Below are 22807 nucleotides of genomic sequence, written 5' to 3' on the forward strand. Positions count from 1 at the left end.
ATGCTGTTCCCCCGGAGCTGCCTCAGGCGCCTCCTTGGAGAGGCCTCCCTCACTTCCTCCTCCTCGCGGGAGCCGTCCCCTCACGGGAGCCGTCCCCTCGCTCCGCTCCCCTGCTTGGTTTTTCTTCTTCATGCTTGCCCGACCCCCCACCCCCACCCCGGCCCCGGCATCTGTGGTGTTTTGATCTCCATGAAGTTTGTCGTCTTCCAAACTAGAATCTAAACTCCCTATGGGCAGGCGCTTGGTTTGGGTTGACTCAGAACCGAGCCTAGCACACAGCAGGTGCTTTGGAGCTTTCCCTGTGGAGGGGACTGGCCCCAGCCGAGGGAGCGGAGCCGTTACCACTGCCCAGTCCCGGGGAAGACCTTAGGCGGAACGGAGAGGCTCTTACCCCCAGGGCTACCCAAGCGCAAAGAGTCCCAAGTAGGGTTTGCAGCCAGTGCTTTTAATGTGGAGACACCAGGTCCTCCCCTGTGGTGGGGTCTCTGAGAATTAAGACGATGCTGGAGCTGACAGACCGGGGTGCCAAGCGGTAAGTCCCTCTCGCCTCCTGCGCGGATGGAACCAGGAGAAGCATCCCCAGACCTTCCGCTGGCTGGGTGCCACGTTGCACTGTCTTCCAGTGATGGGGAAGGAGGTGGGTTGATGTAGCCAAACGGAGATGCCTATTCCCCTCGCGATCGAGAGACCGTAGGCCCCCCCTCGGAGGGGAGGAGCTGGTCCAGGAGGAAATCCGGGTGGCACCGGAGGGACTGAATTCCACCCCCAGGGCCTCAAACTGGCAAACGCCCTAGTTCTACCCCCAGGCGTTCTTGTGGGGAACTTCCCCACTCCTGTCGTGGCCTAAATCGGCTTCTGTACTGCACGAGGTAAAGTGCGTTTCTAACACGTGGCTTTATGTCTGTGCTAGATTAGAAAGAAAAGAAGGCAGAAAACGCTTGTCAACCATTTCTGTCCGCATCCATTCATCCTCCCCTCTGTGCCGAAGAACATTTCCTTCCCCCTTGGCAACACTGTGCTCTAATCAGGACAGGCCCTTGGGGTCCCCTCCCTGCCGTCCCCTTGATCCCCTGCATGTTCCCAAGCTGCCTGGATGCTCTTTCTCACTGTCAGTAATTCACACGCAGCAGGAACAGTTCTAGAGCAATTTTCCACATGAACTCCTCCTGGCGGAAAATGAAATTAACCTCCTTCCTAGAAGCCAGAGGCCAAAAAACATGTAAATGTGAAATAAAAGGAAGAGGAGTGGGAAGGAAAAAAAGTCACGAGGGTCAGCAACCAATAAGAGGAACATGTTTTTCCCAACTGTTACATGTCAGTTTTCAGAGAAATGTCGCTGGTGACCTAATATGTCCGGAGCCCCTCCGCAGGTATCGGTGCTTAGCGGCTCGGAGTTGCGGGGTCTTCCCGGGAGGCCGTGGCTGTTCCGTCTGGTTTTCGGGGACCTGAAAATCTTTCCTCCTTTTTCTGCAGCCATTATTCCACTGTTTCCCCAAAAGGCCAATTTTAGGGACAGTGGTCTTAGTTTTCATACCAAAAACTAGGACAAATCTGAGACTTGGGTCCAGCCCTTCCAGGCACCAAGGGCTGCAGCCCATATCCCAGAGAAAATGGGGCCGTGTGGTCTGAGCCCTGATGAATCCCCGTCTGTCTCCAGGCGTGCTCTGCCGCGGGCACCCCCAGGCTCAGGCACCCCCTCCCCTGGTGACCTCAGGCTGGCTCGGAGCTGCCCTAACATGTCACGTGTCACTGTCCAACCCCACGGCCTCTCTCTCCAGGCTGCAGTAAGGGCCCCTCCCTCACCGCTCAGGCTCAGCCCCGGCCTGTGCAGCCCCTGAGGCCTCCCTGGACACCCACCGCTGTGAGAGGATCTTTTAAGAAACTCTCCTCTATGGCCCAATTTGAGCCATCCTCCAATTCCAGCCAAGACTCTTAACTGAAACACCCAGGTAACTCTACCTTATTTTCTCCTACTAAGCTTTTCTTTTCTTTTTCTTTTTTTTTTTTTTTTTTTTTTTTTTACAATTGCCAGTGCGTAGCATCCGCAGACCACAGGGTGATGAGCTCATTACTTGCCAGGTGCTGGGGCATGTTTATGGTTACCACCCTCAGTTATGTGAGGTGATGTCCCCCACTGGAGTAATCAGGTCAGGGCTCTCGGGCTGACAGGTCATGGAAATGACACATTGAAGGGGACCCGGGCTGTCCCGGCTCCTGGGGGAATCAGGCAGCCCACGCTTGAACCCCTGGTGTCACGGCCTGGGAATGTGCCAAGCTCTCCCTGTAACTTCCTCAAAGCCTCAGGAGCTGAGCTCTCCCGGTCAGCGCTTCCCTCTCTCAACACCTATGCACGATGTCTGGGCCCTGTCCCCACTGCCACCTCCACTTGATCAGCCCGAGGCTAAACACGGGCCCCTTTATTGGTGGGTGGAACTGTGTCCTCCAGAGAGAGAGGATGAAGTCTGGACCCCCGGGACCTGTGCATTATCGGAGATAGGGTTTGTGCAGATGTAACTGAGATGTAAATTGTGGTCCTACCACAGCGGTGTGCACCTTAATCCAGTGTGTCTGGGGTCTGGGCCAGAAGAGACACACACAGGGAAGATAGCCCCATGACCAAGGAGGTAGAGGATGGAGTGATGGGTCTACAAGCCGAGGGTTGCCACCCACCCCCAGGGACCCAGGGGCTGGGACAGACTCTTCCCTGGAGCCTTCAGGGTAGCGCAGCCCTGTCCACCTTGATTGTGCACTTATTGCCTCCAGGCTGTGAGAGGATAAATTCTGTTGTTGAAGCTGCCCAGTTCACGGTGCTGTTATGGCAGCCCCAGGACGCTCCTACAGACCCCCCACACCCAGCCCTTGGCGACTTTAGTGGTTTGGGGACCCCACATGGTTAAGATTGGCCTCCCTCTCACCTGGTTTGTTCCTGTTTTCCCCAGAGCATTTTTCAGAGCAAAACAAACTTCCCCGTGGTGGCTTTTCTTGCCTGGGTGGGTCCTTGAGTATCAGTGCTCTTCCTAAAAGGAATAATTCTCATGACTAAGACATTTCTCTGAAGTGAGAGAGTAGCACTGACATATGTACATTACCAAGTGTAAAATAGATAGCTAGTGGGAAGCAGCTGCATAGCACAGGGAGATCAGCTCGGTGCTTTGTGACCACCTAGAGGGGTGGGATAGGGAAGGTGGGAGGGAGACGCAAGAGGCAGAGGATATGGGGATATGAAGAAACTAACGCATTGTAAAGCAATTATACTCCAGTAAAGATGTTAAAAAAAATACAGAAAAAGAAAAAAGACATTTCTCCATCCAGTTATAGCGTAAGCCCTGGTTATGTAAGTGTAGTATTGTGGCTGCTTTTTTTTTTTTTTTTTCCAACTTTTGAAATGGTATTTCTTAAATGTTTAAATCTTCTTTGCCCAAACCCTGATTTCTCCTGGGCCCAGAACAAATTTTTCCAGACCTTGGACCTAGTTTGTACTGTTGGTTTATAAGCTAAGTATGTAGGGACCCAGCGTACATGAACATGGAAATCATTGAGGTGCCCAGTTAGCCAGTTGCTACACAGAGAGCTTTGTGTGGAAGGCATGTATCTTCCTGCTCCGGGAGGTTGGCTGCACATGGCGTCCCAGAACGGCAGCTGGGGGTGACGCCGGGGACGGGGCAGGTGGTGGGCCCTGGCGAACGTGCGTCTCTCATTTCTCCCCAGCTCCTGCACATGTGTGGCAGCCTCTTGGAACGGCCTCTGATTCTCCCCGAGGTGGTGCCCAGGTACTCGGTCATGCTGGAGCTGTTTGACGCTGAGCTGGACACCGCCAAGACCCTGTATGACATCCAGATCGCGGCCTCGGCAGACGGGAATATCCCCCCCATCCATAAAAACATGCCCCCGGTGGCCGGGCAGCTCAAGTGGAGCCTGGAGCTGCAGGAGAGGCTGGAGGCACCCATGAGGGACCTCAAGCGCATCAAGCACCCGTGAGTGATGGCCCCGGGCAGGCAGCGCTCCTCCACACCTGTGGAGTTTGCGGTGGGTTGTGGGGACGTCTGCCCCAGCTCTGAGGCAGGCCCATGCTTACCATCGGCCAAGCCTTTCCTTCCCAGGGCACGGTCCCAGGAGAGACCCTGACTGCACCTCCCCCTCCTCTGCGGGCCTTCCCAGTGGGCATGTCGGGAAGGTGGCCTCGGTGGTCACCCTCATGGAAATGAACAGAGACGCCCGAATGAGAACAAGCAAAGGCTACTTCCTTGGTGCTGGCCAGAGCAGGGAGTCGGCCACTGTCACTTGTTCTTGGCAGAGCCTGGAAAGCAGGTGGAGGAGTGGAAGAGCCTACAGCAGAACAGAGAAGGCTCCAGGCCTCCTGGACTGGAGGCCATCAGCATGGGGACTGGAGGGGGGCGTCCTGTGTGTTTGCTCAGGGGGCATGTCTGGCGCACTGGTTGGTCCTAAGTTGGAAAGGAGGACAGAAATTAAGGAAGGGGGCAATTATGAATCAAGTCCTGGCCACTCAGGGCCAATGTTACAAGGCTTATCATTTGACTTTCTGGGCTGGTTGCTGCCTGTGAAGGGCATCGTCCGTGTGTATGTTCAGTGTCTCAGCCTGGACAACGCAGAGAGCTGGCTGCCTGCCGCATCGCCCCAAGGTCTGGCAGGCACGGTTGGGGTGCTGGCGAGGCCCCGAGGGAGACGGCACCTGAGCCTCCTCCTAACTCTGATTCCAGGGTCATGTCCGGCGTGGAGGCCAAGCTGATCTACCAGAAATACGATGAGATGGTGGAACTGCTGAGACGCTACCGTGAGAGGATCTACCAGCAGTGGGTGGCGGGGGTGGACCAGGACTGCCACTTCAACCTGGGGCAGCCCCTGATCCAGCGGGACCCCGTCACCAGCCTCATCCGCGTCAACTTCAGCAAAGCGGTGGGTGTCGTCTGGTGGCCGCAGCATCGGGAGGGCAGCTGGGCCAGAGGCTGTCCCGGGGACCTAGGGTTCCCCACGGGACAAGCCCACGTGACCCCGAGGCTGACGCCCCTTCTACCAACAGCATGGATTGTGGGGTTGATGTTTATGTCATATTTAGCCAAAGCTTTATTATTCAAGTGTTGCTTAAAGTATGCCCAGGATGTAGTTAAGATATGGGACAGTCGTAGCCTCCTTGGAAATAGCTGGAACGAGTACGCTATTTTAAAGCTGGGCCACCTTTCATGGGATCCCAAGAGGAACCAACAATTTGAGAATTTAAAAGAAAAGAAAAAAAAAAAAAGGTCTTTTCGGGATCTGAATAAGTGGACCCCCCGGTCAAGTCGGGAAGGCTGGAGGGAATCCACACCGTCCAGGGCTAAAGCCCAGGTAGTTAACCATGTACGCGGGCAGAAACGGGCGCAGCCTGCGTCTCTACAAGCGCCCGCCTTACAAGAACGCGTCTGCCCTGCTCTGAAGTCAGCGGCTGTACCAGGAAGGCAGGGAACCCAGATGTGACTCTTCCTCTGAAACCTTCTTTCGCCCAAATTCGTGCTTTCATTCAACAAATAGTTACTGAGCACCTACTTTGTGTATGTGTTTGGGATAAATTAGTGAACCAACAAAGATCTCTGTCCTTCTGGAGCTTGCCTCCTATGGGGAGAGGGGGAGACAGAGAGAGACAGAGAGAGGGGATGGAGTGGTGGGGACCCGGTGGGAGGGCCAGGAGAAGAGGGGGAGGGGACGATGGAGCAGTGTAACGTACGACACAGGAGAACGTGATGGTCGGGACCTCGAAGAATGGGAAAGGCCGGTGAGCGGGGGATGGACAGCGCCGGAGGAAGGGGGTAGGTCGCGGCTTTGGATCTGAGCAGAGACTTGCAGGAGGTGAGGGAGTTGGCCAGCAAAGATGGGAGGAAAGCCTTCGAGGAGAGCAAACAGGTAAAGCAAAGGCTAGGAGGTGTGCGTGTGCCTGGCGTGTTGTGGGAGCAGCGAGGAGACCAGCGGGGCCGGGGTGGAGTGAGCAGGGCAGGTTCAGGGAAAGGGGGTGAGGAGAGGGTGGAGCACAGAGAGCCTCACGGGCCCTGAAAGGGACTTGGGTCTTTGTTCCAGGCAAGATGGCAGCCGTTGCAGGGTTTCGAGCAGAGTAGGACCCCGATCTGATCGATGCTAGGGTCCCCCTAGATGCTGTGTGTGAATGGACTTGCGGGGGGAGGGCAAGGCCAGAAGCACGAGACCACTGAGGAGTGTTTTGCTGGAATCCAGCTGAGGGAGGATGAGAGGGTGGTGGCCTGGACCAGAGCCCCGGCAGTGAAGGTGCCCAGAGGTTAGATTAGATTTTGATCACAGGGCCGATGAGATCCTAGACAGGTTGGAAATCACGTGTGCAGGAAGAGAGGGGTCAGCCCCAGCATTCTGGGGCTGGGCAGCTGGAAGAGGGGAATGGCCATCAGATGAGACAGCGGGTGGAGGCGGCCAGTGGGCGAGACTGCTCTGTTTCAGTCATGTTGAGTTTGACATGTCAACTGGACCATCCACGTGGAGACGCTGAGCAGGCAGGTAGATACAGGAGTCTCACGTAGGAGAGAGACCCGAGCTGGGGACGTGAGCACGGGAATCATTCACACATAGATGGTTCTTAACGCTGTGACGCTGGGTGAGGTCACCAATGTGAGAGCAGGTCGAGAGGGACCCCATCCGCGGTTCCCCAACACTTAAATCTCAGAAGCATCAGAGAGACTGGTAATGGGGACCAGGAGAGCCTGGTGTCCTGGACACACAGAGGGGACCATGTGCCCAGGAGGGGGAGGGACCAGCTGCTGAGAGGTCACGAGAGACGGGGCCTGTGAAGTGACCCATGGATTCAGCAATGTGAAGGTTACTGGGGCCTCCACAAGAATGGTGTTGGCTGAGCGGCGAGGGCAGAAGCTCTGTCGGAAGGGATGCCCTGCTGTTGGTCTCCTGGGCTGTAACCAGGGGGTGGAGAGGGACAGGGAATGTCAGAGCCTAGGGAGGAGCCTTTCTTTAGACCCCTGGGGGGTTCGAATGATGGTGTGCACCACGCTGGTGATGCCAGCACTTCTAGACATCAGGACCAGTCAATAGGGTGAAGGTATCGTGATCCTGCCGGTGGAGCCCATCCCCAGTCAGACCTCCCCCCAGCTTTGGGGGCTGTAGAAGCATCCCAGGGACAGACCCTCACTTGTGCTGCTAAGTGCCATGCCACTGAGGCCACCCCCTGACCTCTTCTGTTCTCTTCATTCACCTTAGCTGGTGGCAGTGCTGAGAGAGGTCAAGTACCTGAACTTCCAGCAACAAAAAGAGATACCCAGCAGCGCCGAGAACCTGTACTCACAGTACGAAACCTTCCGGAAGTTCGTGGGCAACTTGGAACTCATTGCCGGCTGGTACAATGAGGTGAGCTGGTGTTGCTTTGTTTTGTTTGCCACGTTGGAGGTTTTGTTTAGAACAAACACAGGTGTACGATCCCTACACAGAGTAGAACTGAGAATGTTTTCGTATTTGAAGGTGTTTTCGTATTTGGAGCCACCCTATGGGGAGAATCCATGTCCTTACCTTTTCCACCTTCCAGAGTTGCCCGTGTTCCTTGGCTCGAGGCCACATCACGCCCCCTTCGGATCACAGCACCTTTGCTTTTGTTGTCATGTTCCCTTCCTTTGTTCTTCTTGGCTCCCTCTTATAAGGACCTTGCGATCGCATTGGGCCCACCCGATGTCAAGGTCCTTAACTGATCACGTCTGCGAATTCTCTTTTGCCAAGTGCAAGGTGACATAGTCACAGGTCCTGTAAATTAGGACGTGACGTCTTTGGGGGCCATTACTCAGCCTACCGCAGACACCTCATCCAAAAGGGGCCAATGAGATTCCCTCTCCTTGAACTCTGGGAATTTGGAATTGGGTCCCAGCATCATTCACACTGGAGTCTCAGAGAAACCAGAATGAGGAGAAACACGGGCCGCAGAAGGAAGGGAGCAGACAGGCGGAGAGGCCCCACGAGACAGCGGGGAGCCCGGACGTGGGCTTTGTGGGTCCAGTCCCCGGGGCTCCACCAGCGCACCTCCGCATGACCTGAACCACCTTTAGTGGGCTTAAGTTTCTTGCAGCCAACTTGACCCCAACTGGAGCCACTGTGTGGAACCTGGAATATTTCTGTTTCTGGGTTTTGTATCTCGATCTGTTGGAGAGATGCCTACATGTTCCCAAATCCCTGATGTGACGGCCCCTTTCCTAGAGCCCTGAGGAACATGCCTCGGTCGCCTTCCCTGGCCTGTCTTGTGGGGGCCTTGAACTTAATGCCTGGTTCCAGCCAGAACGTGGAGAGGGAGATTCCTGTCCTGCCCCTCCCCTGCCTGCTTGTTAAGTGCTCTCTGAGTCCGTAGTAACTGGAGCACAGCTCTGCCACGCACCTCCTCCCTATGGTGGCCAGATGCGACCAAGCCTAGGAATTCCCTGCCAAAAAAGAGAACGGTTGGAACATCAAAAGATTCAGAGCAAGGCCTTTGGGACACTGGGGAAGCCTCCCGGTCTTGCTAGAAGTGACCGCCTCCTACCTGAACGTGAAGTGAAGCATGCCAGGTCATGCCATCGAGTGGATTTGTCAAAATGTATCACTCTCCCACGGCTCACCCCGACACACCTACCACAAAACCAACCATAGACCCATTCCTTACTCTGTTCCACAAATTAGAGCACGGGGGTGACGTAACCTGAAATGTGTTCAAGATAAACTGGAGTAAGCTCCTTTTCACTAATTTCATTTTTTAAGATAAAATTTTAATTGACGCACTCATTGGCGCTGCGAACTGTGAAAGCCCAGGGCCCGCCTTAAGTGCGTTTCCTTGAATTAGCTTCCTCCAGAACCAGCTCTCTTCAGATTCAAAGAACGCTGTGTTCATCCGTTCCCTGGAATGCCTCCTGGCCACGGTGTTCAGGAAGCATGGAAGCCTTAGAGATACAGTCACGTGGAAAAATGTTTGTGGGTTACTTTCAATGCAAGAGCTTTTTTTTTTTTTTTTTTTTTTTTAACAACGATGCAATCAGAAACAAACAAAAAAATCCAACAAATGTTATTTAGAATGAAACAAAAAAAATTGATCTTCCACTTCTGAATTTCCAAACAAAACCCAACCAGTCACAAGCGGGGAAGGCGTGTTAGCTTCCACTGTGAATGACATTGTTCTGCTAATAAAAACATTAGACAAGGATGGGGAGTCGGGGAGTGAGACCCAGAGCTCAGCGCCTGCAGTGACCCTTATTACTGATGCCGACTCCCCTCTCTGGAGAGGCTCCTGGTCCCTTAGACGCGCTGCTTATTCTTAACATACTTTCTGTTGCCGAGAGAGACCCCAGGCCCCCAGACTGCTACTATCTATTAATGTTTGAGCTAGGTGAGTGTTGGAGTGGGGCGTTAAGGAATCTGCTGGGCGGGTCTGGGAAAAATGCCCTAAAGGTGTGGATTTATTACATAGGCTGCTGAAAAATAATAAACAGGGCATATTAAATGGATCTCATCGCTGTGAGCTTTGTTTACTCTGGGCAGTCACAAAGGCATAATAACATTTAGCTCTTGTCTGGGCCATTCGTGTAATTGTTTAATATCCAAACTCTGATAAATAGAATCAAGATTTCACATTGACTCACTTTATAATTCCATCAGTGCTTTCTTTTGCTCCTGTCTGGTTTCCACTGGTAATAGCTGTTAAGCTTTACTTCTCTGCCATACTGTACCTTTTCTAAGAGTTAATTGTCTGAAAAGGGGGACATGGGTGGGGAGGGGGCACCATTTAAAGAACCAGATATATGTCAAGAATTATTGTGAGTGGTGCTGGGAAAACTGGACGGCTACGTGTAAATGAATGAAATTAGAATGCTCCCTAACACCATACACAGAAATAAACTCAAAATGGATTAGAGACCTAAATGTAAGGCCAGACACTATAAAACTCTTAGAGGAAAACATAGGCAGAACACTCCATGACTTAAATCACAGCAAGATCCTGTTTGACCCACCTCCTAGAGAAATGTAAATAAAAACAAAAATAACAAATGGGACCTAATGAAAGTTAAAAACTTTTGCACAGCAAAGGAAACCATAAACAAAATGAAAAGACAACCCTCAGAATGGGAGAAAATATTTGCAAACAAAGCAACTGACAAAGGATTTAATCTCCAAAATACACAAGCAGCTCATGCAGCTCAATATCAAAAAAACAAACGACCCAATCCAAAAATGGGCAGAAGACCTAAATAGACATTTCTCCAAAGAAGATATACAGATTGCCAACAATCACATGAAAGGATGCTCAACATCACTAATCATTAGAGAAATGCAAATCAAAAGTACAATGAGGTATCACCTCACACCAGTCAGAATGGCCATCATCAAAAAATCTGCAAACAATAAATGCTGGAGAGGGTGTGGGGAAAAGGGAACCCTCTTTCACTGTTGGTGGGAATGTAAATTGATACAGCCACTACGGAGGACAGTATGAAGTTTCCTCAAAAAACTAAAAATAGAACTACCGTACGACCCAGCAATCCCACTACTGGGCATATACCCTGAGAAAACCATAATTCAAAAAGAGTCATGTACCAAAATGGTCATTGCAGCTCTATTTACAATAGCCAGGACATGGAAGCAACCTAAGTGTCCATCGACAGAAGAATGGATAAAGAAGATGTGGCACATGTATACAGTGGAATATTACTCAGCCATAAAAAGGAATGAAACTGAGTTATTTGTAGTGAGGCGGATGGACCTAGAGACTGTCATACAGAGTGAAGTAAGTCAGAAAGAGAAAAACAAATACCGTATGCTAACACATATATATAGAATCTAAAAAAAAAAATGGTTCTGAACAACCTAGGGGCAGGACAGGAATAAAGACGCAGATGTAGAGAATGGACTTGAGGACACAGGGAAGGGGAAGGGGAAGCTGGGACAAAGTGAGAGAGTGGCATGGACATATACACACTACCAAACATAAAATAGATAGCTAGTGGGAAGCAGCCATATAGCACAGGGAGATCAGCTCTGTGCTTTGTGACCACCTAGCGGGGTGGGTTAGGGAGGGTGGGAGGGAGTTGCGAGAGGGAAGAGATGTGGGGATATATGTCTATGTATAGCTGATTCACTTTGTTATACAGCAGAAACTAACACACCATTGTAAAGCAATTATATTCCAATAAAGATGTAAAAAAAGAGGATTATTGTGACAGGCAAATAGCATCTAATGTACAATTTAAATTCTATGTACATCCCTCACTTTAGAGAGTAGACCTGTCCTTGAAAACTTACATGTAAATCAAAATGTTGCCAGATAGGACAATATTCCAAAGCATAACTGGTGCTTGTTTTTTAAAGGAGTAATTAATAAAAACTGTATACACACTCTGTCTTTTTTTTTTCTGTTCTGTGAATTGAGGTTTTCGAGTGTTACATGAATTTCTTAGCTCAGGGTAGACGCGTATCAAGCCTGTATGGAACCTACCCTTCCGTTCACTCTGATGCTTTAACAAGTGAAACAGCTTCCCCACAGATCCTGGACCTCCTTTGTATAATCACATTTTGAGCCTTAGATCATAGGCAAGGTGATGTTCTGAGAAATGCCCCAGAAGTGTCCCAATTACCAGTGTGTATTCCTCTGATTTTCTTTTTATGACTGTAAGCCAGATATTTTAAGTTTTGGATTATGTATGCACTGTTTCTGCATTAGTGAATTTCCTTCTCTTTCTACCCCATAACATGGGTGATTAGGATTTAAGTATATACATAAATCCTTGGTGATAAAAAATAATTTTAAAAGTTGGAATCTCCTGAACTTTGATGTACACATAATTCCCAATTAAATAACACTAACTGCAGTTGGTTTGGTTGGTATTGAGTAATAAACAGCCTTACTAGGAGAAGATTTTAAATCTGCTTGGATTTGGAACAAAGGCCCTGAAACTGTAGCCCTTGTTTTGCAGGTAAAGACCACTGTGAAGGATGTAGAATTTCCACTGATAAAGTCAGAATTGGAAGCAATCGATGTCAAATTGTTGGACGCTGAGACGACCTTATTCTGGAATGGCAAAGGTACAAAGGTGACAGTCATTTCCCCTTAGGTTAAACTTGGGTGAGGGGGGTGGAGGGGCGGGTCTAACCTGTCGGCCTCTGGAGTTCCTCTGGAATTAGTGATCCGCCTACGTAGAGATAGGGAGGCCCTGTTTCCAAAGACACGATGTGCTTTATTCCTCAGCGTTGCCTTTTAGGAAGCTCTCCTGCAATTTCCTCTGCTTCAGGCTCTGGAGAAGCGGACAGACTCGCTGAGCATTGTGTTGTAATAATGAGTGTTAAGCCAGCCCTTGCTAAATCGTTCATTTTGTAAGATCCCTTTATGCTTCTATCTTAGGTGTGTTTGAATATATTCAAGAGACGCGAGAAATGCTATACAGCTTGCAGAACAGGATACAAAGAGCAAAGCAAAACACAGAGGGGATTTCCCAGGCCATGAAGGTGAGTAACCTGCAAAGCACAGAGCGGGGCTTCAATGGGGACCCCGGAGAGGGTCCTGGGGAAACGGGCCCCCTCGGAGATGATCACAGAAAGTGCCCAAGGCAGTGGGGGCCTGCTGTGTGAGGCTCTGGGCTGTACCATGGTGACGTCGGGTGGCCCCAAGGCAGAAGAAGCCCTGATCACTCTGCAGAGCTCCGTTCCGTTTGGGTCTGTTGAGCTCAGCAAGTGTGTGGGCAGGTTCCTCTGCCAGGCGGGTGCCAGGAACGAGGGTGGGGGTGGAGACGCGCTCAGACTCAGCCCCGCCGGGAACACACTCATCCCTCGATGCAGAGCAGCACAGGTCCTCGCTCTCAAGCCTGATCCAGAAAACCGGGGGAAAGCCTTCGCTAGCACTACCCTCCCCCACCACGGTTTGTCATCAGTGCCTGAATCTGCAGACACCTGCCGTAGGCCAGCGCTGGTTTGTTCATTAGAAAACACCTCTTCTGTTTTGAGACTCCTTTGGCTTATCACCGTGTGAAACTCTTTCCTTCGTTACAATTGGCGTTCATTTCATCACCATCCGCTTAGATTTAACTCAATACATTGTAAGCAAAAGCCATTGCTCACCCCACTTTTTTTCTGATTCAGTTTTCTTTCAATCAGACTATTTCCTCCAGTAATTGCCTCAGAAGGGGTGCACTGATGGCCTACTTTCTGAGTCCTTGCTTTCCAAAACTATCTTTCTTTGGATCTCACCTACGGCTGTCTTGTCCAAGTAAAGGATTTTTTGATATGGTCCTTTTCTTTCAGTAGTCTAGAAGCATCCCTGTACTTGTCTGCTCCGGCTGCCATAACAAAGGACCAGAGACTGGGCAGCTTAAACGGCAGAAATTTATTGTCTCATCGTCCTGGGGGCTAGAAGTTTGAGATCAAGGTGCCAGCAGGGTTGGTTTCTTCTGAGGCCTCTCTCCTGTGTGTGTAGACGGCCGTCTTCTCCCTGTGTCCTCGCACGGTCGTCCCTCTGTGTCTATGTCCTGATCTCCTTTTATAAGAACACCAGCCATATCAGATTTAGGCCCACCCTAATGACCTCACTTTAATCACCTCTTTAAAGACCTTCTCGCCAAATGCAGTAACATCCTGAGATGTTAGAGGTTAGAACTTCAATATGTAAATTTGTGGGAGGAGGCACAGTTCAGGCCACAGCCACCCCTGCTTATAGCCTCAGTGTTGAAAGAGCTGACAAAGGTATGACTTCCCTTTGCTGATATATTTGATATTTCCTTTGAAAGATATTTTTTGACTTTCCTGTTCTCTCCGTCCAGAGGTAGGTAGAGTCCTTGGTCATCTTCAGGGTTCAGACATGTCACCAGAGTGTATCCAGACGTGTGTCTCCTTTTGTTAACGTTCCCTGGATCCATAAAGTACTTTCAATCCGAAAATGGCAACCTTTCCTCAGCCCCCGGGTGCCTTCTCCAGTCACTCATTCTCTCCTGTGTGTCCCTTTCTGGCCTGGACTCTGAGCATCTCCGCACGTGTCTCCAGATCTGGCTGCCATGTCCCCTCACCCCCAGCTCCTGAGGTTCCCCGACAAGAGGGTCAGATGCTCCTTCCCCTAGAGGGGCTCCTTTGGGGCCTGACTGGGGAACATGCACAGGGGTCTCTCTGTGGTCCTCCAAGGCCCTGGTTGGTTTTGAGTCACATCATTGGAGGTTGTCTGGCCGACAGTCCTCGGAGGCCCCTTGGCCTGTGTGAGGCCAGCCTGGGATGGGGACACTCCCTCTGAAGGTGTGTAGGAGGGAGTAGCACCAGAAGCTTTTTCTCCAGACACTTTTCTCCCGCTCACCTGTTCCCTCCAGGACTGGTCGGCCAACCCGATGTTTGAAAGGAAGGACAACAAGAAAGAGGCCCTGTTAGACTTGGATGGGAGGGTGGCCAACCTCAACAAGCGCTACACCGCGGTCAAGGACGCCGGCCTCAAGATCCAGTCCATGGTCCTGGTAAGGAGCTGCCCGGGAGGGCCGTGGAGAGGCCATGGGCTCTCAGCAGCCGGGGAGGGAGGAGGGAGAGCTCGAGGCTTCAGAAAACGTCAGGCGTCTAAGACCTTTAATCCAAGAGTCCGATCTTACAGTAGCAAACCCTGCTAACCGCTCACCCAGAAACCTGATTCCTCTTGTCACGTGTCTGCCCTCCTCCCCTAAGGGTGTCAAGGCCCCCTCCCCCAACCCCACATGAATCGGTGTGGACAAGTGACACCTTCGTGCCAAGTCCTTGGGAGTTGTATCAAGCTTCCCACCCTTGTGTGAGGAAGGCCCAGCAGCACGGGAAGAGAGAGGAGCACGGAATGTGGGTGCCCTGTGGTGTTTGGGTGCCAACACGTTGAACCTGGGATAACGTGCGGACACGTGCCCGCCGGGCTGCCCGGCGTGCAGGTTATTCCTTTCTGCCAGCTGTCTCAAGGGTCCACGGGCCCGGGGCCCCACGGGCACGGGCACGGGCACGGTCGGAGGGGGATGCAGACCGGGAGCCTCACGGCCCTGGCAGCTCTGCCTGATTCCCGGGAGCGTGGGGTTCTCACGCCTTCCTCCGTCCGTGGCCACTTTAGCCAGCTTGCATTTTCGCCTGCTTCTGAGGCAAATGGGAAAGGTGCAGCTCTGCGTGGGCCTGGGAAGGAGAAAACGGCCCGCCCCCCACCCCACCCCACCCCACCCCACCGAGCTCAAGATATTTTTGGGACAGTTTTTCGGGGTTTCCCAGTGCATGGTGCAAATCATTGCTATGGCCTTAAAGTGATGGGTCGCCACATCCAGACAGACCAGCAGGCCCCCCAGGAGGAGGGTCTGTGCTGGGCTGTTCTCATGGTCAAGTCATTGATTGGAAGGTCATTGCCCCTGTGGAGTGACTTGACTGGACCAAGAAATATTTTGTCTTGTTTCCAGATCCTCTTCCTTTCCCCTTTGCCCTGGTGCCAGAAGGTCCAACGAAATTAACATGTTAGACTGCAAAAAGGTTATTTGGAAGAGTTAACCAATTAACCTGTTAACATTACCAGATGTGTTGGGAACAACATGGGAGAGAAAAATCTAGCTTAGCACTGGGAAGAGGTTCACAGCACACTAGCCCTGCTGGAGGGCGAGCCAGGAGGGAACAGGAACCCCAGTGAGGCAGAGGCCAGTGAGCAATTGACAAGGCTTTGTCATCCCAACATTTGTCAGAGTCCTCTACTCCCATAATAGTCGTTTGAACCATTGTTACACTGAAGTTATTTAAGCCTGTGTCTTCTCTCCCCTATTAGAATATAACTGCCTGAGGGTACAGACTGGGTCACAGTCATCTTTGTGTTTTCCCGTAGCAGTCAGTGTCTTACAGTTTCATCTATCCACCAACCCATCCACCCACCCACCCAAACATCCACCCACCCAAACATGCATCCACCCATCCACCCATCCATGCATCCATCCACCCACCAGCTCCTGCTCTGTTCCAGGCATACTCCTTAGTGCTGGAGGTATAATGGTGGCAAGGACAGTCATTCCCTGTCCTCGAGATGCTTGACCTCAAGGGAAGGTACAGACCCAAGACAAAATAACTCAGAATTGTCATCTGTGCCATCACAGGCACGAATAACGAATTGCTAGAGGGAACACAGGTCGGGCGGCAGGGACAGGAACCAAACCTGAGATGAACGGGGTGGGGGGGTGGTCAAGAAGGGCCTTTGTGAGGAGCTGACATTTGAGCTGAAACCTAAAAGATGAGAAGAAGCCACACCTGGCGTGAATGGGAGGGAGCAGCCTGTAGGAAGAGCCTGGAGCGTTCAAGAAGCCAAAAGCAGACCACTGTGCGTGGGGGGTGTGAACAAGGATGAGGGTAGCCCAGGGAATTGTTGAATAAATTGCCTAAAGAGGGAACAGGTGGACCAGTGAAACGACAGCCAGCCCTGTGGTTCTGTCTGCAGGAAAATGCGGAACTCTTCAGAGCCAATACGACGAGCCAGTCCTGGAAGGATTATGTCAACTACATTGACAGCATGGTCTTGGATGACTTTGACCATTTCATTCGCAAGTCTCTAAATTACCTAATGGACAACATGGTTGCAGATGTAAGTTACAAATGTGAGAGATATATGTGCATATACATATACGTGTATTATGATATTATAAATATGAGAAAGGTTTACACTGGAATCTATAATCTGTGGTTTCCTGGTGAAAGAACAGACTGTCATGTTACAAATGAACAGACTTATTAAAGTCTTCCCAGGGTGACCAGCTCGTCCCGATTTTAAACCTGAAAGTCCTGCGTCCTGGGACCCTGCTCAGTCCCAGGTGCTCAGGACATCTGGTCCTTAAATATGCTGCAGCGTAAGTGGGCTATAGAACACCTACAGGGATCTGAGTTGTCCTATGCTGCTGCCAGGTGAGGAAAAGCAGGTACCACTGCCCCCTCCTTATGCTGACTGGGGGTGGGAGTTGCCCTCCTATCGGCAGCATCAGCCACTAATCCGCTCAACCCTCTGCTGAATTGAGTAGAAGCTTAAACCAGGTCAGCAAAGTGGATTTGCTGGTTAATTGCATCCCAGCCTGTTCTCCGAGAGCTATTCCCTGCCCATGTCATTTTCACTACAATGGTTCCCAAGTGATTTTAAATACTGCCGGGAGGGCAAGATGAAAGACACTCTCCCCCAACAGCCTACCGGCAGGAAAGAATGCTGGCCACTGCAGTGAGATGCCCTTACACGAGCTGCAGAGGGCGGTTGTCACCAGAAAACAGACCCCAGATTCTGTTGATGAAAGTAGTCGGCATTACCAACTGCTAAGACTTACCAGGCAAGGCACAGTGACACGGTATCAGCAATGAAGGTAGCTAATTTATAGTAAACTTATAAACTAATGCATCACTACGAAGAGAGGAGAGTCACAGATCAAAAGCATGATGAGACCCTCATAACAAAGCATCCTCAAAACATCCCAGGGAGTCCCCGTATTTGCAAGTAGCCAAACAGCGGGAGCTTTAGAAAAGTCTGGTCACCTGAGTTTGTGACAACTGACCTTGCCCACTTAGCAACTCACTCAGGCACTAGTGCAGACCCCCCACTCCTCAGTCATAGAACCAGGGGTCTGTCAAGCCAGCCCCCCACAGGGCCAGCATGGGACTACGTTTGGAGGAAGATCAGTGGCCGTGGAGCAGGTCCCGAGGGCACCCGTGGGCCGTGGCCCACGCTTTGAGACTCGCCGGTATGTTGGGCGAGCCTCTACCCTGTCCCCTTACACGTGAGGCTGCACCTCAGCCTCGCAGCCTCCCAAGAGGGAATAGACAGGGTTATGGCGTGTGTGCTTTAGAAACAGAACCTCCAAGGGACGTGAGGGCTTGTCCTTTCTGGAGCTCAGCGGAGACCATCCTGCCTGTCTGCGACACTCCCTGCCCCACTGGGCACTGGCCACGGCTGCTGACACTTACACCTGACACAGCCACCACCCCACGCACTCTGTGTGTTAGCCATCCCTCTAGCCCTCACGGTAAGCCGACGAGATGGGGACAGTGATTGCCTCTGTCCTATAAAGCAGCTACACTCATTTTGTATATTTGGGGAAACTGGGAAGCCGAGGGTCTCGCCCAAGCCCACGCAGCTAGACAGTAGCAGATATGGGCTTTGAACGGAGGTAACGGGTCTCCTCAGCACTCATGATCGCTGCTGTATCCCGCCCTGGCAGCCAACCTGCATTTGGCCCGATGGCGTTGCATTTGGTTGTGTAGTTCTCGCTCAGGGGCCCTCGGGAAGTGTGTTCTCTGCAGTGGCCCCAGCCAGCAGGAGTTAGCCATATACCTTGTCTGGTGCTGGGGTGAACATCCGGGCGCTGAAGATGGTTCGGCCGAGGGCAAGGCTTTGACCCCTTGACGGGCTGTTTCAGGAGAGCATCGCACCGCTGTTTGAGATCCGCATGGAGCTGGACGAGGACGGGCTGGTCTTCAATCCGTCCCTGGAGGTGGGCGGGGACCGAGGCTTCCTGGCGCTGATTGGGAGCCTGGTCACTGACATCTACAATGCAGCCAAGCTCATCCCCAGGCTGGCCAAGGGCAGGATGAACTACAAGGTCAGTCTGGGCTTGGTATGGCCCCACCCCCTTTCCCTGCCACCAACTGCTACCCCTAATGGGTCCTGAATGTGGAGAGGAGCCCAGAGGCTTCCATTCCATCGGGTTCCCCGGGACGGTGGCCCGGATTTCTCTCTCCACTCCTGAGATCCCATCTTTCTCCCCAGAGCGGCTTCTCCTCGGTCGACCTGGTTGTCATTCCCCTGACGCCTCCCCACCCCCAATAAGACGCCAAGTTTGCGTCCCCACCCTCACTGGTATTTCACTCCCTCCAGTAATTTAAACCCTGTGATCCTCTGAGCATGCAGACTCTTTGACAAATGTGCTCTTGCATGGGCTCCCGCACCCATGTGCTCTGAATGCATTAAACACCTAATGTGCGTCTGGCATGTAAAATGCGGTTAGATCAGATCCTGGGGAAGCGAAGGCGTGGGAAATTGAGCCCCACCCCCCGCCAAAGGGAGGTCTGAGAAGGTGTGTTTGTCGGAGCATGGTTTGTGGGGCAGTTAAACAAAAATTGGAAAAGACCTAAATGACCATCAAATACAGGTGTCCTTCAGTAGATTCCGGCCCATCCAGACAAAGGCATCCGGATGAGTCCCATAAGGGAGCCCGGGATGGAAAGCTGCTCGTGACACGTTTGTTATTAAGTGTTTACGTTGTGGAACAACGTTTAGAATGTGATTTCATTCGTTTAAACCAAACAAAACCCTGCCCTCCTATGGATACACTCCAGACTGGTTAAGAGTGCTTGCTTCTGGGAAACAGGATGGGGGTGAGGAAGGTAGGAGGACAGGGGATGCCAAGGGAGCTTTTTATTTTATATGCTTCTGCCTCATTTGAGCTTTTTGATAATGGGCGCGTATTATTTGTAATAAATATTTACAGCAAGATGCTCTGTGCTGTTACGGACAGAGGCGTGTGTGCATACGTGTGCATCTGTGAGTGAAGGTAGTGATGTGAGGACATGAGGAAATACCTGGCAAGGTCAAGGACAGCTTCCCAGAGGAACTGACGTGCGTTCTGAGTCTTGAAGGGTGGAAGGGGGTTTCCAGGCAGAGAGAATGGCTTGAGGATTCCGGAGCAGCAAAAAGGTGGTATTTCCGGCCCAAGGGCACGCAGCAAGCTGTTCCACAGCTCAGGATAAAGTGAACTATGCCCCCAGTGGTCAGCTCAAGAATAGACCCGGCACAGAGCTGGACTCCCACGCGTGCTCCAGAATCTGACAGGATATGCATCCGGGGCTCCTGCACCCACCCCGGGGTCCTGAGGGGCTTGCCATGATGAACAGGACAGAACAAAGCAGAATAAGGGTCCCGGTGATCAGGCCATACCCCAGGCTGTGCACACCCCGCTCTGGTCTCACTTGTGTCCATGAGATTTTAATTTACAGAAGCGACCGAGTGACAACATGGGGAGGTCAGTGCCATCGATAGAAAACGTTAATGTCGCTCACAGCTCCCCCGGAAAGGAGAAGCACGGCTGGCTACTCGGGCTCTCCGGGGAGGCAGCAGGTTTGGTCAGAAAGCAGAAGTAGGACGGAGGGCGAAGCCCAGGCCAGAGGCTTTGCTGGTGTTTCTGCGGGAAGGCAAGACAGGACCAGGGCTACAGCTCGGGGCCAGCCAGTCTGCACGGCGGCGGCTCGGGGCTATGGGGGTCGTCTCCAGTTATCTGGTGCCTGGCCCTGGGCGATGGGGCGGGGGGAACATGGGCTTGGAGCGCGAGGGTTAGTTAGATAAAGTAGGCGGTTGGGGGATTGGCTGGGTTTCACGTGAAAGGTGTGCTCCCACCCCAGCCCTTTGCTCTCTTAGAATTGGCTGGCCCTGCGAGGGGCAGTCTCTCCCCAGCCAGCAAGATTTTTTAAGATGCCAAAGCTTCTTAAGATACAGGAAATTTTAAAAACATGGTTAACACACACCCTCCACCTTGAGATTCTCCAGTTACATAAGGCCATCACTGCCTTTTCGCTAACACCAATTTGGGTTGGATTTTCTGTCACTTGAAACTCAGAACATCCTGTCCAGCCCGGGCCTCCCGTGCTCCTACTCTGGCCATCCATGTGGTCTCCACTCAGGTCCTCAAACATCTGCTTCCTCCCGGCACAGGGCCTTTGCATGTGCTTTGTTGGTACTCTTGCTCTTTACCTACAGTCCAGCAGCTCTCAGACCAATGGTCACTTCCTCAGGGAGCTGTCCCCGACCTCCTCCCTGTTACACCTGAATGCAAGGGTCAGAGTCGTGATGTCTCATTTCTGTGATTTTTTCTGACGAACATCTGACCCCACTCCTGGGCTCTCTACATCCCCATGAGCCCTGTCGACACCCCTAGGGCCCCCTCCCACCGCGTGCCCATAGCAGATGCTGAGTAACTACTTAATGAATGAAGCTATGTGTGAGTCGTCCTGGGGTTTGCCTGGCAAAAGTCACGTCCAGTGTATCTCCTCACGGGAGAATGTTGCAAACATTGTTTGCAGATGTCCCCATGTCCCATATTGAGAGGTTAGCAACACTTGCACCAATGGGGAGCCACTCTCCAGGGCGGGGAGACCACGGGCGAAGTGCTCACCCATCTGCGCCCCTCCTGCCCCTTGCAGACCGACCTGGAAGACATGACCGACCTCATAGAGATGCGGGAGGAGATGTCCAACCTGGTCCTCAGCGCCATAAAGGAGGCCGAGGAGTACCAGGACTCCTTCGAGCGCTACGCCTACCTGTGGATGGACGACCCCCAGGAGGTCATGAAGAACTTCCTCATCTATGGGCACGCCATCAGCCCGGAGGACTTGGACCCCCAGGCCGAGGAGACCCTCCCCAAGATGCCGCCTACCCTCTCCCAGTTCCAGCAGCAGGTGCGTGAGAACCTCACCCACCGGCTTCCTCACCTCCAGAATCCCTGCCGTGGAGGGGCACTGGACTTGATTTAAAACTTGGGTGAACTTTTTTTTTACATTTTAATTAATTAATTTATTAATTAATTTATTTATTTATTTATTTATGGCTGCGTTGGGTCTTCGTTGCTACGCGTGGGCTTTCTCTAGTTACGGCGAGCGGGGGCTACTCTTCGTTGTGGTGCGTGGGCTTATTGCAGTGGCTTCTCTTTGTTGTGGAGCACGGACTCTAGGCGCCCGGGCTTTAGTAGTTGTGGCATGCGGGCTCAGTAGTTGTGGTGCACGGGCTTTAGTAGTTGTGGCATGCGGGCTCAGTAGTTGTGGTGCACGGGCTTAGTTGCTCCGCGACATGTGGGATCTTCCTGGACCAGAGTTCGAACCTATGTCCTCTGAATTGGCACATGGATTCTTAACCACTGCACCACCATGGAAGTCCAGGGTGAACATTTTTTAAATGTAAGTTTTATTATAATTCAAGTATGGAGAGACCAACAGATCAGCAGACGCCTGCTGTGAAAAGAGAGGTTGTGACTCACGGCTCCCAAGAGGAGGGGTCACTCCATGCCATGTAGGGCCATGCGGGGAGGCACCAGTGTCAGGCAGGAGGCCCAGGGAATGAGGGGAAAGCGTGGCTGAGAGCCTGAACTGTGGTCTTCATGGGAAAGAATGGGCAAGGCGGGGCAAGCAGGCTTAGGATCGGCTAGTTTGAATCATGTCAGTGATTCAGGGGCATACCGGCTGTCCCAGGTTGTCAGGAATCTGGCCCTGCGGTGATTAGGGCAGGTGGACAGTGGCCTGGAGTGTGAGAGCCCCATAGAGGAGGCGGTTGGGTTGTGAGCTCTGGTTGGTTGTTTGCATATGAAAGGTGTGGTCCTGGGGGGTTGTCTGCCATCTCTAGGATTTAGCCAGCCAGGGGGCAGGGGCAGTCCCTCCAGGGTCAGCGAGGCCCCCAGTACCAGAGCATCAGTAATGTAGAGCATGATGGGAATTCCCTGGCAGTCTGGTGGTTAGGACTCAGAGCTTTCACTGCCATAGCCTGGGTTCGATCTCTGGTCAGGGAACTACGATCCCGCAAGACGTGCGGTGCGGCCAAAAAAAAAAACAGGATGTGTAGGACATGAGAAAACATAGTGAATTTACAAAACTTCACCTCTTTTCCTGAAGCTCAGTGAGGGTGACCCAGCCACAGGGGAGATGCACGTGGGGTGGGGGGACAGCTGGCTGGTGGAGCTTGAGAGCGCGAGGATGTGCAGCAGCATAGAGAGTTAAGGGGTGCCCCGTGGGCGCCCAGCACCCCATTCACCCCTTGAAACTTTCGGCCTGCTCTTTTCAGAAGCCCTGCTGGCCTTGCTTGATGACGTCCCTTTTTGACAGG

At 52.1% G+C, this 22807-nt stretch overlaps 1 protein-coding gene across 1 annotated transcript in view; it reads left to right on the forward strand.

Annotated features, from left to right (window-relative positions):
• Window positions 1–22807, forward strand: part of DNAH17 (dynein axonemal heavy chain 17) — a 110819-nt gene that overhangs the window by 9818 nt on the left and 78194 nt on the right. Inside the window, exons 11-19 of the mRNA XM_059046474.2 lie at window positions 3709–3974; window positions 4719–4914; window positions 7225–7371; window positions 11943–12051; window positions 12368–12471; window positions 14313–14453; window positions 16409–16552; window positions 18363–18545; window positions 21139–21393. Of these exons, the coding sequence (XP_058902457.1) occupies window positions 3709–3974; window positions 4719–4914; window positions 7225–7371; window positions 11943–12051; window positions 12368–12471; window positions 14313–14453; window positions 16409–16552; window positions 18363–18545; window positions 21139–21393 (1545 nt within the window). The remainder of the gene's footprint in view (window positions 1–3708; window positions 3975–4718; window positions 4915–7224; window positions 7372–11942; window positions 12052–12367; window positions 12472–14312; window positions 14454–16408; window positions 16553–18362; window positions 18546–21138; window positions 21394–22807) is intronic.

Source organism: Kogia breviceps, chromosome 19 (genome assembly GCF_026419965.1).
Source record: "Kogia breviceps isolate mKogBre1 chromosome 19, mKogBre1 haplotype 1, whole genome shotgun sequence".
Classification (NCBI taxonomy): Eukaryota; Metazoa; Chordata; class Mammalia; order Artiodactyla; family Physeteridae; genus Kogia; species Kogia breviceps.